This window comes from Aristolochia californica, unplaced genomic scaffold (assembly GCF_029961685.1).
Source record: "Aristolochia californica isolate CCGP_79_NKW_82.1479 unplaced genomic scaffold, dmAriCali1.0.hap1 SCAF_16, whole genome shotgun sequence".
Lineage (NCBI taxonomy): Eukaryota > Viridiplantae > Streptophyta > Magnoliopsida > Piperales > Aristolochiaceae > Aristolochia > Aristolochia californica.
The window spans coordinates 19,915,868-19,933,742 of NW_027181837.1; the positions used below are offsets into that span (position 1 = coordinate 19,915,868).

Consider the following 17,875-nt stretch of genomic DNA (forward strand, 5'->3'; position numbering starts at 1 on the left):
CACGCTCCCACGTGGTTCTTGCCCTTATATCGTGTTTTTATTCGAAAAATCAGCGTATAATCTGTTGATTGGCAAACTTTTTTTTTTTTTAATCCGAATCGTGGTCGTCAATTCACGTTCTTGCTAATGACCCGGATGAAATGGACGGCTACTGTTGAGTCTTTTCTGATGGGTCCCACCGAGTTATAGTTTTCAGCGGTGACCCATATTTGGAAGTCAACTTCTCCTTACATTCTTAATTTTTTCTTTTCGTTATATTTTTCACGCCGGAGTGGGAAAAATGAGAAATCGCTGGAAACTTGGATTTGCTGAACCGAACGTTCCGGCGACTGTGGGGGCCACACTGGGCGGGCTTACATGATAGGCCGGGTTCATGAATTTGCTGGGTTGCCAGGATCAGCTATACCACCGGGAAAAAAGGGTGAAAACAAAGTCAAGGTGACAAGATCCAACTGTTCGGATTCCTATTTTCCTTATTTATCCTCTCGTAAGCAATGACGCTCCGTTGCCGTCTTCCCCTCTTGACTCGGTTCGACGGCTTCCACGTGCTGAGGAAGAAACCGAAGCAGAAGCAGAACAGCATTTAAAAGACACATCGTTAGGTTCTTCCACTGCGACATTCGCTCGTGTTGTCGACGACTCCGTAAGTTCATGTCCGTCTTTTAAGCTACCTTCTCTTTATGTATAGTAATTGTTTTTTAAAATTTTCATTGAAGTAATTTTTGAGGACCTTGCGTTCAAACTCGGATGATTTGGTTGAATAAACATGAGCGAAGGAATTCTGTTTGTCGCTCTGTGTGCTTCGTGGTTTTAGATGGTTTTGGAAGGTCTGCCGTCTGCATACTGGCGCCTTGCTATTGTTTGCTGGTCATAGATCGTATTTTGAGTGGTTGAATGGTGTTTGTGAGTGTGAAAGTTGCATCTGTAGAAGATTTTCTTTGATTTTTTGTTTGTTTTTAGTCATTGGTACATGTGAATCGAGAAACTAATCTACGTGCGTGCTTCATTTGTTTTGGACTTCTTCTGTCATTAGTCTCACTTTGCTCTCTCTCGTTCTGGTTAGTAATTTACGTGTGTTTTTAGTTGAGGAGAGTGGTTTTTATTGAATTTTCCTCTGCAGGTGACAGTTGTGGCTCTCGGTAGTTCACACTGCGATAGCAGCCAGACTATTGATTGAAACGTTTCGCTTGCAAGCCACAAGAAGAGGAATCTATTTGCTTTGAGTTCTGCGGAAATTCTGTGAAATCTCTCTGGACGAAAATGGTTTGGAAATTGGAAAACTAGACGAGTAACTGGTCCATTTCTTAGCAGATTACAAAATGGCTTTCAAGCCGCTAGTTTGGTACTGTCAGCCTGTTAAGCATAGCTTCTGGGCACATGCAGTAGAGTATGCCTTCGGTGCTTATACACCTTGTGGTATCGATACCTTGGTGATTTGCATATCCCATTTGGCTCTATTGGGCTTGTGCTGGTACCGTATATGGCGGATTAAGAAGGATGTTACTGTTGCAAGATTCCGGTTGAAGTCTCCTTACTACAATTATCTGCTGGGATTTTTGGCTGTATATTGTACTGCAGAGCCTCTGTTCCGGTTGATTATGGGCATGTCAATAACGAATTTGGATGGGCAGATCGGCCTTGCTCCTTTTGAGGTGGGTTTCTGTTGTTTTTTCTCTTTTTGGTTGGTTTATCTTAGTTTTCTTTTTCTACTTCTTTGCAACTTTTTTATTTCCAGTACCAGTATTCTGTTAATTGAATTGCTAATCATTAAAAAGTTGTCCTTCTTAACAACATCGGACTTGCTTGGTCTACTCAACGTTCAGTGTATTGGTGCTATCTGGATAAGATTTTTAATGCCTTAAAAAACAGAGACCTGTAATGTATCTTGCAAATAGGTGCAAGCTTTAAATGCTTCTTCTACATAACTTTGTAGATGAAACGATGATTAGCATGTACTAACTTGTTCTATGAAAGTAGGCTTAAGGGTTTTGTTTTTGCTTACATGTATTGAGGATTAATAGAAATTTCTCTTCCATCATGCAATTCTTTTGGACAAACTTACAAAACTATTTGAAATCACCAGCTCCTCAATATTCCTTTGAGGCATCACATGGACTTTAATGATGAAAAGATGCAGGACTAAAAGCTAAGATATGATTCTCAAAGGTGATGTGTGACTGTAGGACTTTTGGAGGAGTTGTAAGGCTTATGCAATTAGGCAAACCTGGTCTGATTTGGACAAAGGGTGCAACAGGACTAGTCTGGAGAAAAAATAATTTAACATATTAAATAATGTCCTCTGAAGCTGATGTATCCGTGAAGATAAAAGCAGCTTTATGGTGTCTCAGGATTTTTTTCTCTTTATTCACATATTCAACAACACACCCTCTTTCTGAGTTCGGTTTAAGGTGTCAATTAGCTTATGTCCTATTCAGGTTTAGAAGGAGTAGATTTCACAAAGGTGTCCATCAAGAAATAACGAAGGGATGCAAAACCAAACCTCTTTTGGATTGATAAAGTCCTGAACTGGGGAAAGCCCAACTTTATGATTTTTAACCAAGCATTGGGGCTTCTTCTTGTACTGGAGCTGTACATGCATTGTTCAGATGTTCTTCCATTTATCAATTAGACTGTTACATATTCTGATTATGGTTCACCGGTTGCTTGTTCCATAGGTGGTTTCTCTGATAATTCAAGGAATTGCTTGGTGTTGTATGCTAATTTTGATTGGACTGGAAACTCGAGTCTATATTCGTGAGTTTCGGTGGTATGTAAGGTTTGGTGTCATTTATGTTCTGATTGGAGAAGCTGTCATGCTCAATCTGATTCTCTCTGTGAAGGAGTACTACAGTCAGTGAGTTCTCATTCTCTTTAAATCTCCAGTATGTTTCCTTTGTGTTGCTGTCAAAGAGAATAACACTTTGCTGGTTATATTCCTGATGCAGAGCTGTTCTTTATTTATACTTGACTGAGATTCTTTTTCAGGTTTGTTTGCACTATACTGATTATTCTTCTTTAAATTTTCCTATTCTTATGTACTCATTTACTTGCTTTTCTTAAGCTTTCACATTATTTCTCCATTTTTTTCCTAACATATATGTTAAATATATGAAGAAAGGATTTTCCAGGGAAAAAAAGTGAGAATGGAGGTCTAGCAAAAGTTGGCTACACCCAATTGTTTTCTCTACTTCTCTTTGATATTTATGCTAGTTTGTTTTATTTTTTAAATGGATTTTTTTATGATAATACCGCTAAAGTTAGGTCTGATGTTTATTTCAAAATGACTTGCCAAGTTAAGAGACCGTTTTTCCCAACTAACAAAGCCAAAATATTTTTACTAATTGATCCATGTGAGACTATTCTTTAACATTCCCCCTCATGTGTGAGCTCTCTTTGTGGCTCCTACACATTGAGAGTCTAGGAGGACAATTGTGTACTTATACCTACTCTGATACCATGTTATAGTTGGATCTAGGTTCATACCAAAATGACTAGTTGAAGCTTGGAGACCGTTTCCTAACTAAATACCATATGATCTTTCTTGACACTTAACACCGTGGGACTATTCCCACTAACATTCCCCCTTATGTTTAGGTTTACACAAATGAGACGTGGACAATGCAAATGGGGTACAAATTAAAGATTGATGACCTGTCTCCGCTTGCCTTGAATGAAATTCACTCTTTAAAAAAAATGAAGACATATTTTAATATCATGTTAAAGTTAGTTCCACGTCCATCTCAAGATGATTAGCTAAGTTATGAAACCTCTTTTGCAACTAGTAAATCCAAGATATTTCTACTCATTGATCCATGTAGGGCTTTTCAACAAACACCATTATTAGCATGTAAGAATCAAGATTTGGGTGAAGGAAGAGGAGAAAATTGAGAGAAAAAGGAAAAAAGAGTAGAAGAACTTTCTCAAGAGCCTGAATGACATTCTTGGAAACTGTACACGAATTCTCAGACTCCTTAAATAAGTGTTTTGAGTTACAAATTACAAAAAATCCCCTATACACCAAATAAACCTTAATCTCCTTATATCTCCTTAACTACACATCCTATGTACATGCAAATTTAACCAGCTATAACTTAACACACAGAATAAGATTAAATAAAGAAAATTAACCACTGAAGTGGTAAAATGACCAAAGTACCCATGGATGTATTTTCTAACATAGCATTTTATCATTAGAAAGGATAAGATAATGAAAATGAAAATTGATATCAGTCAGGGACACATAGTAAAAAAATGGAATAAGAATGATGATTTTTAGTCATTATAATTCACATCTATTGACTTAAAATAGGTGCTCATAATTTACATGAACTAGAGAAATATGGGTCAGGTCTGATCATTTCAAATTCCTTCTGAAAGGGCTTCTTCGGACCATCTATTTTTCTTCCTTTTCTACAGGTTTTGTTTGGTGTCATGCTATTGGTTTATGTACCAGATTTGGATCCTTATCCTGGGTACATGCCTATTGTGATGGACATGTCAGCTGATAACACCGAATATGAAGCACTTCCTGGAGGAGAGCAGATTTGTCCTGAGAGGCATGTTAATTTATTTTCTAGTAAGTAGTAAGGAGGTCGTATGTTCTTACTTGCAGACACACACACACACACACATAATATATTTCTATCTGCTTTCAGAAAGCCATTTGTTGTTTCCTCTAGTACTCAAGGATTAATTGATATTTTCATAAGCATACTGCTTCACCATGTTGCATAATTGATACCTTTCTTTTGATGCGTTTCTGCTAGAAATATTTTTTGAATGGGTGACTCCCCTCATGCGTCAAGGCTACAAAAGGCCCATTAATGAGAAGGATGTCTGGAAATTAGATGAATGGGATAGGACTGAGACACTTATTAGCAAGTAAGACTCTTGCATTTTCCTTGTATACATAAAAAGGATGTAGTAACAGGTCTTCTCTATTCTACTTTTAAAATGATTTGTATATATGTAGGTTTCAAAAATGCTGGCTTGAAGAATCAAGAAAACCTAAACCATGGCTACTAAGAGCACTGAACAGTAGCCTTGGAGGGAGGTATGTTTAATGTGTCAATGCTTTCCATCATTATGGGTTTTTTTCATTTATACACTTGTATAATACACGATAAGATCCAAGTATACTTTTTTTTTTTTCAAATGACTAGGATACCAAATTTATGCATAGTTCTTTGAGTATTTGACATTTAGATTTGGATTTGAGTGTTAAAGTAACCATATTTTATGATTTTTTTTTGTAGATTTTGGTTGGGAGGCGTTTATAAGGTAATGAAAACTTCGTTAGTATTCCTCTTCTTTCTAATTATGTTTTTTGTTTGATTTGAACTTCAGTATCTTACATGTGCTATTAATTTTCTTCTCTGTTTTTCTTGGTTCACAATAAAAATTTTCATCATGCACAAAAAAAAAAAGTAACTTCTTACATGGATTTTAATGTGATAATTATCAACTTTAACGTCTATTGCAGCTTGGTATATACAACCAATTGATATATTTAAAATCTTTTTTATTAAGTAAACCTTACTGCAGTGTTGGCTGTTCTTTGACGGTCACTGACCGCATCCTTTCTTTGTTTTGTCTGATAGATTGGCAATGATGCTTCTCAGTTTGTTGGTCCAATTATTCTGAGCCTTCTGTTAGAGGTAAGCTTTTACTGAGTGTATTGATTGCCATACTATTTGTTTTGCCTTTTTCTTTAAATATTTTGATTTTTCACTCTTTCAAAGATTCGAAGACACAGGTTGAGTTTCTTTAAATAGATCTGTCTTTATCCTTTCTGCATATGCATATTAGGTCTTTATTGAGATTACTATTAGAATATTAATTTAGAGAAAGAAGGTAGTCAGGGAAGAAGATGAAAGAGGAAGGTAACAGGCAAGATGGACAAGAGACTAATTTTGTGAATATAGAAAGGATCTGTTTCTCTAGAACCCCTTGTTGTTGTAAACATCTTGCCAGTTGATTAGTCTTAGTTTGCTGAAACTTGCAGGCTAAAGCGCTTAGCCTGTAGCTTCCTCAGGCCTCATATACAGATCTATAGTGCATTGAACCAAGACTTGAACACCCGAATTGATAAAGACCTTTCACTGAATGGAGCGATTGTAAAAGTATTGGACATTCAGTAAACAATCCCTGAGCTCAGGTCATACAATATTGGGATCAGAAAAGGCACAGACAAAAGTCAACACAACAAAAAGATAAGACAGATGAAGGCCTTATGGATGAGCTGCGTATTGATGGAAAAGAAATTGTGCATGGTTAGAGAGGGTAGGGTTCCCCTATAAACCATTCGAGCTAAAATTGGTCATTTTTCCTACCCAGTTCGAACTATTTATGGGGGATGAGCAATAAGGGACCTTTCGTTTCATTTGCCATTCTATCCAACAGTTGGGGTTATCAAAAGAATTCTCTTTATTAGAAGAACTTGAAATTGGTCATTATCCAACTGCTATATTTGTAGATACACCATTGTTGGGTTCATCATTGAAGCTTTATCCCAAGTTATCAGCTGCATGAATCCACTTCCTCATTTTCCCTTATCCAACTGTACTCAGTTGCCCTTTAAATCTATAAGTAGGTATGGAATAAAATGTCAGATTGATCACTCACTAGTGAAACTTTGTGCACTATCAGTCTTTACTTCTTTAAGACGTTATTTAATGTGTTTTAATTAATTACTCCATCTGTAGTTGCACATATATTATTGTCGAAAGAGTCTTTATGTCAAAAGTTTCACTCACTATTCGGAGTTGTATGAATCTATGATTTGGTGACATGAATATTTACGATGAAAAGCATCAGGACTGCAATAACAACTTTAGGATGGTAGATGGATGTTCCAATCTTGTCGCAATTTATTTGCTGTAAAAAAATGTTAGAACAGAAGTATCTCATGCTGTATGTATTAGAAACTTTGTGAATCTTAAATGAGGGAACTTCTACTAAATTGAGATTTTTTATTAGAATTACTAGTCCAAAATTAAAAAGGAGTTCCCATCAACCTGTATTTCTTTTACCTCTCTGCTTATTTGATTGTTTGAAGTGTTTCACCTTCCTTTTTTACGTCTGTCTTTTTGTACTTTTGTTTGCATCTTTTCACACAAAATTTTATGATGGTTTGTGAACTCATTTACAGTCCATGCAACGAGGTGATCCAGCTTGGATTGGTTACATCTATGCCTTCTCCATCTTCTTGGGAGTGGTATGAATAGAAGCCTATCTCCAATTTTCTTGATCTTTGAAAAGTTATAATCTTTAAAAAACAAACAAAGATTCATTTAATAATTCAAAAATACCTTTATGTCTTACTATACCACATTATTTGTTTATTTTTTGCATATTTAAAGAATCTGCTGAAATAGAAGCTGAAATAGACATCAAGCGGGGAAGCATACAGAATGAAAAATGTTTAGAAGTGGAAGGAGAAAGTTTTAAGTCATTCAATAAATAATGCTAATAATAACTATAATAATAATTGTAGTAGTAGTAATAATAATAATAACAATAAAAATAAAATAATTATAATAACAATAATCACAGATAATAATAATAATAGGCAATAACAGTAATAATGATAATAATAGTAATGCTGATAATAAAAATAGCAATATTAATAACTATAAACATATTGAAGAGAAGGAGAAGAGGAATGTAATCAATTATCATATATTATCTGTTATTGTTGTCCTTATTATTATTCAAAATACAAACCTTTATGAAAGAAAGAAATTCAATATCTAAGAATACGTAGCAAGATATCTACGAGGATATATGTATTCAACAAATTGAATAGGTAATAGGTATCTCTCAGATGCTGAGATTGTTATTTCAGAATCAATGCAGTGGCAGAAGCCTTTACTGCTTACAATTCGGTTTGGAGTCATAAAAGAGCATCTCAACATCATGCTGGAGTAAGAAGCCTGCAAAATTTGAAAAATTCCACCATACACCTGGAGACTTATCAAGATGTGAAAGATGCTAAAACAACAATTAACAAAAAGTGGGAGTCATGTTACTGATATTAGTGGTTATTTCTATTATAGCCTTTCTTTGTTGTACATTTACTGTGGGTGGTAGGTGCAAAAATTTAATTTTCTTCTCCTTTTCAGTTCTTGGGGGTCCTTTGTGAAGCTCAGTACTTCCAGAATGTCATGCGTATTGGTTTTCGGTTACGAGCAACCTTGGTGAGCATGCAATCCATGCTGTCTTCTTCTTGAATGTTTATCAAACACTTTTCTTACATTTAAAAAAAAAAATCAGAATCAAACATATGTCTTCAGGTCATATTGCATTTCGGGTTACTCAGAATTTTCATCTTTGGTACTCCAGGTTGCAGCTGTATTCCGGAAGTCATTGAGACTAACACATGAGGGTCGCAAAAAGTTTACCTCTGGAAAAATAACAAATTTGATGACAACAGATGCTGAAGCACTTCAGGCATGCTCTTTTCGCGATACTAATAATGCTTTTCAGAACATTTGAATCTGGAGATTTTAATTTTAATTTTATTTTGCATACTTTCAGATGGTCTGTCAGCAGCTTCACAGCCTGTGGTCAGCGCCATTTCGCATCATAATCTCTATGGTCCTCCTGTATCAGCAGCTTGGTGTTGCTTCACTTTTGGGTGCATTAATGCTACTAATTATGTTTCCTTTACAGGTGGAGATGCTTCCGTTGCAGTTTTTTTAGTATATAATTGTCATCTTTTCTGTTGGTTACTATGATCCATTTTTTTTTTTATAATTTGGTCCCTTTCAGTCATTATTCTTGTCAAATAAGTTGTTTTAGCATGTTCTGCTTAAACATATTGCTGTAATGTACATTTATGAATGTCCCCTAACTGAACGGGATCAGGTATGTCCAATAAGATACAATGCCCCTTCTCCACCCTTTTGTTAGTGAACTTTTCTGGTATAGTGCAGCTTGGAACTAAATATGTTTTTTTCTGGTATTTGGAATCAGCTAAATGGACTGGATAATTTCTGCTAGACTTAAATATCAGCTTATATAATAAGAATGCCTGTGTGGATAAATACCTACCCATGATAGAGAGACAAACTCGTCTCCTCCTTTTTTGTGTCCACAATGTATTCGATGTAATTTTATTATTGGGTTATATATTAGAGACACTTTTTTTGCAGTCAAGGAAAAAGAGAACACCTCTTTCCTAGATTACTCTGATCGTCATTTCCACATATCCTTTAGTGATCTCTTTCCTACTTCTGTTGTCTTCAGACATTTATGATAAGCAGAATGCAAAAGTTCTCAAAGGAGGGTTTGCTACGTACTGACAAGCGAATTGGCCTCATGAATGAAATCTTAGCGGCCATGGATACAGTAAAGTATGTTTTAGCTTCCTCTTAAGTTCTTTTTAAAGTGATGACGTCTGAGCTATCATACTGACTTCGGGTTGGTGACATAATTGGGTACAGATGTTATGCATGGGAGTGGAGCTTCCAGTCTAAAGTTCAAGCAATCAGAAATGATGAACTCTCATGGTTCCGAAAGGCACAACTACTGGGATCGGTAATGTACAACTACAAACTTGATCATATTTCTTCATCATATGTTATGATTTTGTGTTGCGATCAATCCTATGATAGACCTGTTGATCATGTTGATTCTTATAATCAGTATAAATTAGGTATGCGATTGTATATTGATTTATTCAGGCTGATGGCTTGAACTGCAGATGAATATGTTCATTCTAAACAGCATTCCAGTTGTTGTGACTGTGACATCATTTGGACTGTACACGTTATTAGGGGGAGACTTGACACCTGCAAAAGCATTTACTTCACTCTCACTTTTTGCTGTGTTGCGCTTCCCTCTGTTCATGTTGCCTAATTTGATAACACAGGTGCTATATTCTCACCCCTTTCTTTGCTGTTAAGTTCTTCTTTAGTTCCTTGAATGTTATGGCTCTTTTTTCAGCATTGGAGCTTCAGATGCATATGAGGCCATAGCACACCTATGACTGATTGTTAAGAATCATTTTACTTCATGAACATAGTTTTTTCTTTGACTTGAGGAATATGCATTCAATTACCTTTCATGTTGGTGTATACCAGTAATATATAACTCCTTCAGCACCAGCTGGAATGTCATTTAATGAGTCAATAATCTTATCTTGTTGATATGGGATGTTTCACTAGATTTTTTTGTAGCTTTTGTATTCTTTCATGGCTACCTGAAGTTGCCAGGAAATCGATTATTTTTCTTTATTTTGTTCTACTCCTCTTCTTATTGAAAACTGACCATTTTCCTAAAAAAATAAAAAATTGAACAATATCTTGAATGCTTAATCAATTAAGTAAAAATATCATTTTGTTTAAGTTTATTATTTTGTCACTTGATCTCAATGATATGTTTTGAATAATATAGACCTAGACACCACCTCAACCCACATTGGGGGCACAAACACATCACCATAGGATTGAACAGCACCAGAGGCCATTAACTAACTGGTTAAACCATAACAATTAAAGAAAACACTAACCTGGTTGTTCTGTTAGAATTAAAAATTTAACCTTCAGTCTTCTCCAGAATATGGATGTAGCGCAGAAATTTTTTACCAGATTTATTTAAAATTAAAGAGAATATGGATGTAGTGCTGAAAAACTCGACCAGATTTATTTAAAATTGATCTGATACCATGTAAAGTAGAATAAATTGAGAGGAATGGAATAGAAAGTTAAAGAGAAGAGATAAATTGAGTGGAGATGAGAATATAGCTGCAACAGAATTTTGGTGGTCTTGATTAGGAGTCACACTCGACCTTGATTTCTTTTATATTCACTTAAGCACTTTCAGAGAAAATTACTCAAATATCTCTCCTGATTATTACTTGTTCAAAAGTGTTTTTGGTAAAAAAATACTAAATAATGACACATCTAAGCACCACAAGAGAGGGACTATAGCATCCAATTACCCACAGTGAAAAGTCATTAGTGTCATTAGAACTTTATCATTGAATAATATGGTTGTTTGGTCACTCAAAAGAGAAGAATTTCATAAATTTGTAGTGAAAAGAGGAGATTGATAGTATTACTCTTCTTTTACCAGGTAGTAAATGCAAATGTTTCATTGAAACGTTTAGAAGAGTTATTCCTGGCTGAAGAGAGGTTTCTATTGCCAAATCCGTCTATTCAACCTGAGCTTCCAGCCATCTCAATCAAGAATGGAAACTTCTCTTGGGATCCAATGGTCAGGAGTTGTCTGGTTTATCTTCTTCTTGCATTTGTGGCTTAATATTTGTAACCTCTTCTGTTTCTCCATTTCTTTGTAATATAATTTTGTTCTATTGAACTGTTTCAGGCTGAGAAACCTACATTGTCAAACATCAATTTAGACATTCCAGTTGGTAGTCTTGTTGCCATTGTTGGCGGTACTGGAGAAGGAAAGACTTCTTTGACCTCAGCCATGCTTGGAGAACTCCCTCCATTGGAAGGTTCAAGTGTCATCCTGAGGGGGAGCGTGGCATACGTATCACAAGTATCCTGGATCTTCAATGCTACTGTAAGCAACAATCTGCCGAATGGGAGTCGAGGGTCTTGAAGCAAACTTAATTTTGTAGTATAGCATATATTTATTGCTAATTGTTTGTGTGGTAAGAATTCCCATTTGGGATTCTGTTGGTTTATGAAAAGGTGTGGCAGTAGGCTCCCAAATGACTAATGATTTTGGGATGGAACTGACCCAAACTTAACATTGTATCAGAGATAGGTTTGAGCCTAAGCTTATCCATTTGTCTGTTTTGTGCCCCTTCTGTATGGTTTAAGTAGTAGGTCCATCTATCTTTTCTATCCAACATAGACGTGAGAGGGGTGATAGAGTTTGATATTTTCTTGAGATTCTACTGGTTCATAGGTTAGGTAGTAGGCCTGCTCCGTGACTAGACATTTTGGGATGGAATTGTTCCTAACATTAACACTGATAATTTACATCTGGCTATGGACTGCTCAAAACTTGTTTTCTAACCCAAAACCGTGTGCTCTTACAGGTAAGGGACAATATATTGTTTGGATCTGTTTTTGATTCCTCAAGATACAAGAGGGCAATTGATGTTACTGCACTGGAGCATGACCTTGAGATACTTCCAGTAAGTTCATTTTTCTGAGATGTCCATGCATCAACAGACAACCATAAGCTAATGCCACTGGTTTCTTACCCATTTATGTTAGGGGGGTGATCTCACGGAGATTGGTGAAAGGGGAGTGAACATTAGTGGTGGTCAGAAGCAAAGAGTCTCCATGGCTCGCGCTGTATACTCAAACTCTGATGTGTACATATTTGATGATCCTTTAAGTGCATTGGATTCTCATGTTGGTCGACAGGTATATATGTAGTTCTTAATTCTATTTTTCTTTAGCAAATTGCTACTCACAGTCATAGATAGAGGTTGGTTGTCATAAATATGATGTCAATGCCTTCCCTCCAGTTTCAATGTTGAGGACTTGGGGCTGTATGGCAGAAACCAAGTGTTCATGCTGTCCTAATCTTGGTATCAAATATATTTCCAGGTTTTTGAAAAATGTATCAAGGATGAACTACGGGGAAGAACCAGAGTGCTGGTTACAAATCAACTGCATTTTCTCCCCCAAGTGGATAGGATTATTTTAGTTCATGAAGGTTTGGTAAAAGAGAATGGGACCTTCGAGGAGTTGAGCAAGAATGGGGTGCTGTTCCAGAAACTTATGGAAAATGCGGGGAAGATGGAAGAAAATGTAGCAGAAGATGAAGTAGGAGAAGTTGATGTCGAAAAGACCAAGAAGCCTGTAGCCAATGGTGTCCCCAACCAGGTGGAAGATGGCTTATCAAAAAGTGCAAATGGTTCAAATAAAAAAGAAGGGAAATCTGTTCTTGTCAAGCAAGAAGAACGTGAAACAGGTGTTGTTAGCTGGAATGTGCTTATGAGGTAACAAATTCTGTTTACTAGTTCCATAGGTATTTACAGTTATAAACTTGGGCTCGACATGGTACTTTGCTCTTTTCTTCTTTATCATGCTTTAGATGCAAATGAAGTAGTTGTGGTTCTTTTCCTTCTGAAAGTTTCATGAATGTTGTGTCCATCTTTCCGGTTCACGTTCTTTCTTTTTGTACTCATTTTTATTAAATTTCTCAAAGATTCTATTGAATCATTATTTCTTAGAATTTAGCCAATTCTTTAAATTTAAGTTGTGCAAATGCATGTTTGTTGAGCATGCAATTTTCAAAGTGTACTTCAGGTGATATTGTTCATATATTTTATTTCAGGTACAAAAATGCATTAGGTGGGGTATGCGTAGTCATGATACTTTTCGCTTGCTATATCCTTAGTGAAGTTTTACGAGTTTCGAGTAGCACATGGCTAAGTGATTGGACAGATCGAAGCGCTGAAAAAAGATATAGCTCTGGTTTCTACAACCTGATTTATGCAGTTCTTTCTTTTGGCCAGGTGAAAGATTTGAATTTCTTTAATTTGGCTTCTAATTCTATTACTTTTAAGGTAACCGATGTCTGGTTCTTTTGCTGATTGAAGCTTTTCTTCATTTTTTTTTCTGTATCAAGGTGCTGGTGACATTGCTAAACTCTTACTGGTTGATTATTGCAAGCCTTTATGCTGCCAAAAGATTGCATGATGCCATGCTTGCCTCAATCTTAAGAGCTCCTATGGTATTCTTCCAAACCAATCCAATTGGAAGGATTATCAATAGATTTGCAAAGGATCTGAGTGATGTAGACCGCCAAGTTGCTGTCTGGGTTAACATGTTTCTCAGTCAAGTGGCTCAACTACTATCAACTTTTGTACTGATAGGCATTGTGAGCACCATATCTTTGTGGGCCATAATGCCACTACTGATTTTGTTTTATGCGGCTTATCTTTATTATCAGGTTAGTATGGGTTCTTTTCCTGTTTCCAAAATAAGGTTTGACTTCAGCATCTCATGAAAAAGGAAAAAAATTAATATAAATTGGGGTACTATGAATGATGTTGCAATTTAGAATGATAATACTGAGGTGGCTGCTAAAAATTGGAACTCCTGAGAGAATTACTTTTCCTTTCCCTTAAATCTACTTGAGTTCGTCTATTTTGTTATCTTTATAACTTATTATGATTTGCAGAGTACTTCTCGTGAAGTTAAGCGATGGGATTCTGTTACTAGGTCACCTGTTTATGCTCAATTTGGAGAGGCTTTAAATGGCCTATCAACAATTAGGGCTTACAAGGCATATGATAGAATGGCCAGCATTAATGGGAAATCGATGGACAATAATGTGAGGTTTACTCTAGCTAACATGAGTGCAAATCGTTGGCTTGGTATTCGGCTGGAAACACTAGGTGGCATCATGATCTGGTTAACTGCCACTTTTGCTGTCATGCAAAACCATCGTGCAGAGAATCAAATGGTATTTGCAGCAACAATGGGTTTGCTTCTCAGTTATGCGTTAAATATTACAAACCTCTTGACAGGTGTCTTGCGTCTTGCAAGTCTGGCTGAGAACAGCTTAAACTCTGTTGAAAGGATCGGTAATTATGTAGATCTGCCTTCTGAAGCCCCACTTGTAATTGAAAACAATCGGCCTCCACCAGGTTGGCCTTCTGCTGGGACAATCAGATTTGTGGATGTTGTTCTGAGGTACAGACCAGAACTTCCTCCTGTTCTCCATGGTCTGTCTTTCAGTATTTCACCCAGTGAGAAAGTTGGGATTGTGGGAAGGACAGGGGCTGGGAAGTCTAGCATGTTGAATGCATTGTTTCGCATTGTGGAACTGGAAAGGGGGAAAATTTTCATCGATGAGTGTGACATTTCAAAGTTTGGCCTGGCAGATTTGCGTAAAGTTCTTGGTATTATACCCCAGTCACCTGTTCTCTTTTCAGGTATTTAGTTCCTCTATATGAATATATTATCTATTTGATATGATCATCAGCACAGAAAATGAAAACATGTTGTTCTTTGTATAACTAGAAATCTTGTCTTATTTTAATTTTCTCCATCTCAAAGGATCAGGTATATTTCTGTGATAATATCATTTAGAAATTTGCACGGTGATTGGCTTACTCGGTTAAAAATATATTGTTAGAACTGAATTTTCTTATGGTCTCCATTCTCTTCCTTTCCAAATGATTGAGCCTAGATTTCAGAAAATGTCTAATTGGGGTGTAACCTCCCCATCCATCTACCCTGTTCATAAATTATTTTGTATTTGTCCACTAAATTTTTAGCTTACACATTCAATGTGGGATTGGCTTTTGCAAGCCTGGAATTTTAAGGTTTAGCCCCATATTTTTTCTTGTAGATATTTCTTTAGTGCTTTTTTTGTAACTAGTTTCAATTGTCATTGACTATCTGGTAGGATCTTCTGCTGTTACCCACTACATAATTTCACAGTATTGGGCTTTGGTTTGAGCACCATTTCCTTTATGAATTTACCAATTTATACATAGGAGTAATAAATTGATGCACATCTAGGAACGATTCGATTTAACCTGGATCCCTTTAATGAGCATAATGATGCTGATCTTTGGGAGGCTTTGGAGAGAGCACATCTAAAGGATGTGATCAGGAGGAACGCATTGGGTCTTGATGCTGAGGTAAAAGGGGAACTTCAATAAGAAGTAATTAAACTTTTTCAAATGAGTGCTGGTAAAAAAAAATTATAATCATTAATTAGAATTTCTTCTCTTGGTGTCTAGGTATCTGAGGCTGGTGAAAATTTCAGTGTTGGGCAGAGGCAATTGCTCAGTCTTGCCCGTGCACTACTTAGGAGATCAAAGATCCTAGTTCTTGATGAAGCTACTGCAGCTGTTGATGTCAGAACTGATGCTCTTATCCAGAAAACCATAAGAGAAGAATTCAAATCCTGCACCATGCTCATCATTGCTCATCGTCTGAATACCATTATTGATTGTGACAGGGTTGTTCTCCTTGACGCTGGTCAGGTATTATGATTGCTCACTGTTTTCTCTCAATGAATTCTAGTAGTTCTATTAATTAGCTTCTGAAGATCTCAGCCATTCAATTTTAGCATCCTTTAGGGAAAACACTTTGTGCAGCTACTCGTAGTATTAGCAACCTTCCCACGTGTGAGATTAGATAAGATGTAAATAAGTAAACACTTATCTTAACTTGTCTCTTATGTCAAAGAAAATTAAACTAAGTATCTTCACCATGTATATTTGAACTATAATAATGAATTTTGGCTGTGGCTATCCATAACGACCAAAACTCTCTTTTCCTAGGTTCAAGAATTCGATACCCCTGAAGAGCTTCTATCAAATGAAGCAAGTGCCTTCTCCAAGATGGTTCGGAGCACTGGAGCTGCAAACGCTCAATATCTGAGGGTAATTGTCGCATTCTTTTTTTTTTATTCAATTTGATTTTCTGTTTACTTTGAATTATTTTTATTTTTTCCTAGGGAAGAAATCTTAAGAATCCTTTTCAGTTTCTCGATATCATTTGCATTCTAAATTGTTCAGAAGACTCTCATAGCTTAATTTTCCTATGGCTAATGAAGACAAATAATTGTTGCTAGAAGAGGAATTACTGTATCAATAATTTAATACATACATCTTTCTAATATTTTTTTTATGCTGCCCAAACAATGTACAGAGCTTAGTTGTTGGGGATGGTGAGAACAGATCAAGCAGAGAAAAGGCCAAGCAACAAGAAGGGCAGAGAAGATGGTTGGCATCTTCCCGCTGGGCTGCCGCTGCACAATTTGCCCTCTCTGTCAGTCTTTCATCTTCTCAAAATGACCTTCAGAGTTTGGAGTTTGAAGATGATAACAGTATCCTTAAGAAAACAAAAGATGCAGTAATCACTTTGCAAGGTGTTTTGGAAGGGAAGCATGATGAAGCTATTGAAGAGACCCTGAATCACCACCAGGTCCCCAAAGAAAGATGGTGGTCATCTCTCTTTAAAGTGGTTGAAGGTATGGTTACTGTTGATGTCATTACCAGTGGTTTGATCTAATTGTTCATTAGATACCCTTCTTTGATTTATAATTTAGCAAGTAGCTCAGTTTTTTAGTGTGAAATTTGCAGTTCCCAGCTATGTAATTGTAAAACATTTTTTTCTTCAGGTCTCGCTATGATGAGCAGACTGGCTCGCAATAGACTTGAACAACCTGGAGACTTGTTAGCTGACAAGTCTGTAAACTGGGACAACTTGGAAATAGAGTAGAAAGATAACAATAAAAGGAGCATCCATTGGAAGCAAAATGAAAGATAGGGAAGCCGTGACCTGTCTGGAGGGACCAAAGGTATGAGCATATATCAGCGATCTTTGCTTACATTTCTACTCCAGTTTTAAGGAGAAATCTGTAATGGTATGCAGCCACTTGTTTGTTCTCTCTAAGCCCAGAGCACAAATGGTCGTTTGTGTCGTCGGTGCGTTTGTTATTGTGAAATAATGGAAGTAAAGAAGATTGAGGGAGACGAAGGGAGGGGGCAGCCGCAAGGGAGCCAAAACTCACTTAAACTCACTCGAACCTTTATAACTCCTTCATTACACATCCTAATTACATGAAATTTGAGTTACATAAACTTTCAAACATATTGAATAAGATAAGATTATTACCAAAATACCAGTTACTTAAGTTCCAGCTTGTTACAACAGTTTTCAAATTCTTTTTTCATAATTATATCTATCACAAAATAACAATCGGTTTTTATGTGCTCGGTTCTTGTGAAAAACTAGATTTCTAGCGATGAATCATGTGTCTATTACTCTTATACAATTATGTAATATATTGCTTAAACACTTTAGAATTTCAATTAAAGGCCTTTGGAGTAGGAGAATCACCGGAAAATAGACAAGAGGGCAGGTGCGGGTCCAATCTTGACGGCGTCTGCTCGAGGTTGAAGTTCTCTCATGTA

At 36.4% G+C, this 17,875-nt stretch overlaps 1 protein-coding gene across 2 annotated transcripts; it reads left to right on the plus strand.

Annotated features, from left to right (window-relative positions):
* Window positions 1-531: 531 nt before the first annotated feature.
* LOC137953720 (ABC transporter C family member 2-like) lies at window positions 532-17,527 on the plus strand. Of its 2 annotated transcripts, none has more exons than XM_068801200.1 (29): window positions 532-653; window positions 1,121-1,652; window positions 2,676-2,854; window positions 2,946-2,985; window positions 4,417-4,576; window positions 4,767-4,881; window positions 4,973-5,053; window positions 5,256-5,280; window positions 5,601-5,657; window positions 7,151-7,216; window positions 8,124-8,198; window positions 8,344-8,445; window positions 8,533-8,673; window positions 9,250-9,356; window positions 9,447-9,540; window positions 9,707-9,874; window positions 11,080-11,220; window positions 11,332-11,532; window positions 12,017-12,115; window positions 12,198-12,350; window positions 12,537-12,931; window positions 13,270-13,450; window positions 13,564-13,887; window positions 14,119-14,875; window positions 15,468-15,589; window positions 15,692-15,937; window positions 16,238-16,339; window positions 16,608-16,929; window positions 17,080-17,527. In XM_068801200.1, the coding sequence occupies exons 2-29, from the start codon at window positions 1,320-1,322 to the stop codon at window positions 17,178-17,180; spliced, it is 4,887 nt and encodes a 1,628-aa protein (XP_068657301.1). In that variant the 5' UTR covers window positions 532-653; window positions 1,121-1,319; the 3' UTR covers window positions 17,181-17,527. The 2 variants fall into 2 exon arrangements, with proteins under 2 accessions (XP_068657301.1, XP_068657302.1); XM_068801201.1 differs by having other exon boundaries at window positions 532-643.
* Window positions 17,528-17,875: the final 348 nt, after the last annotated feature.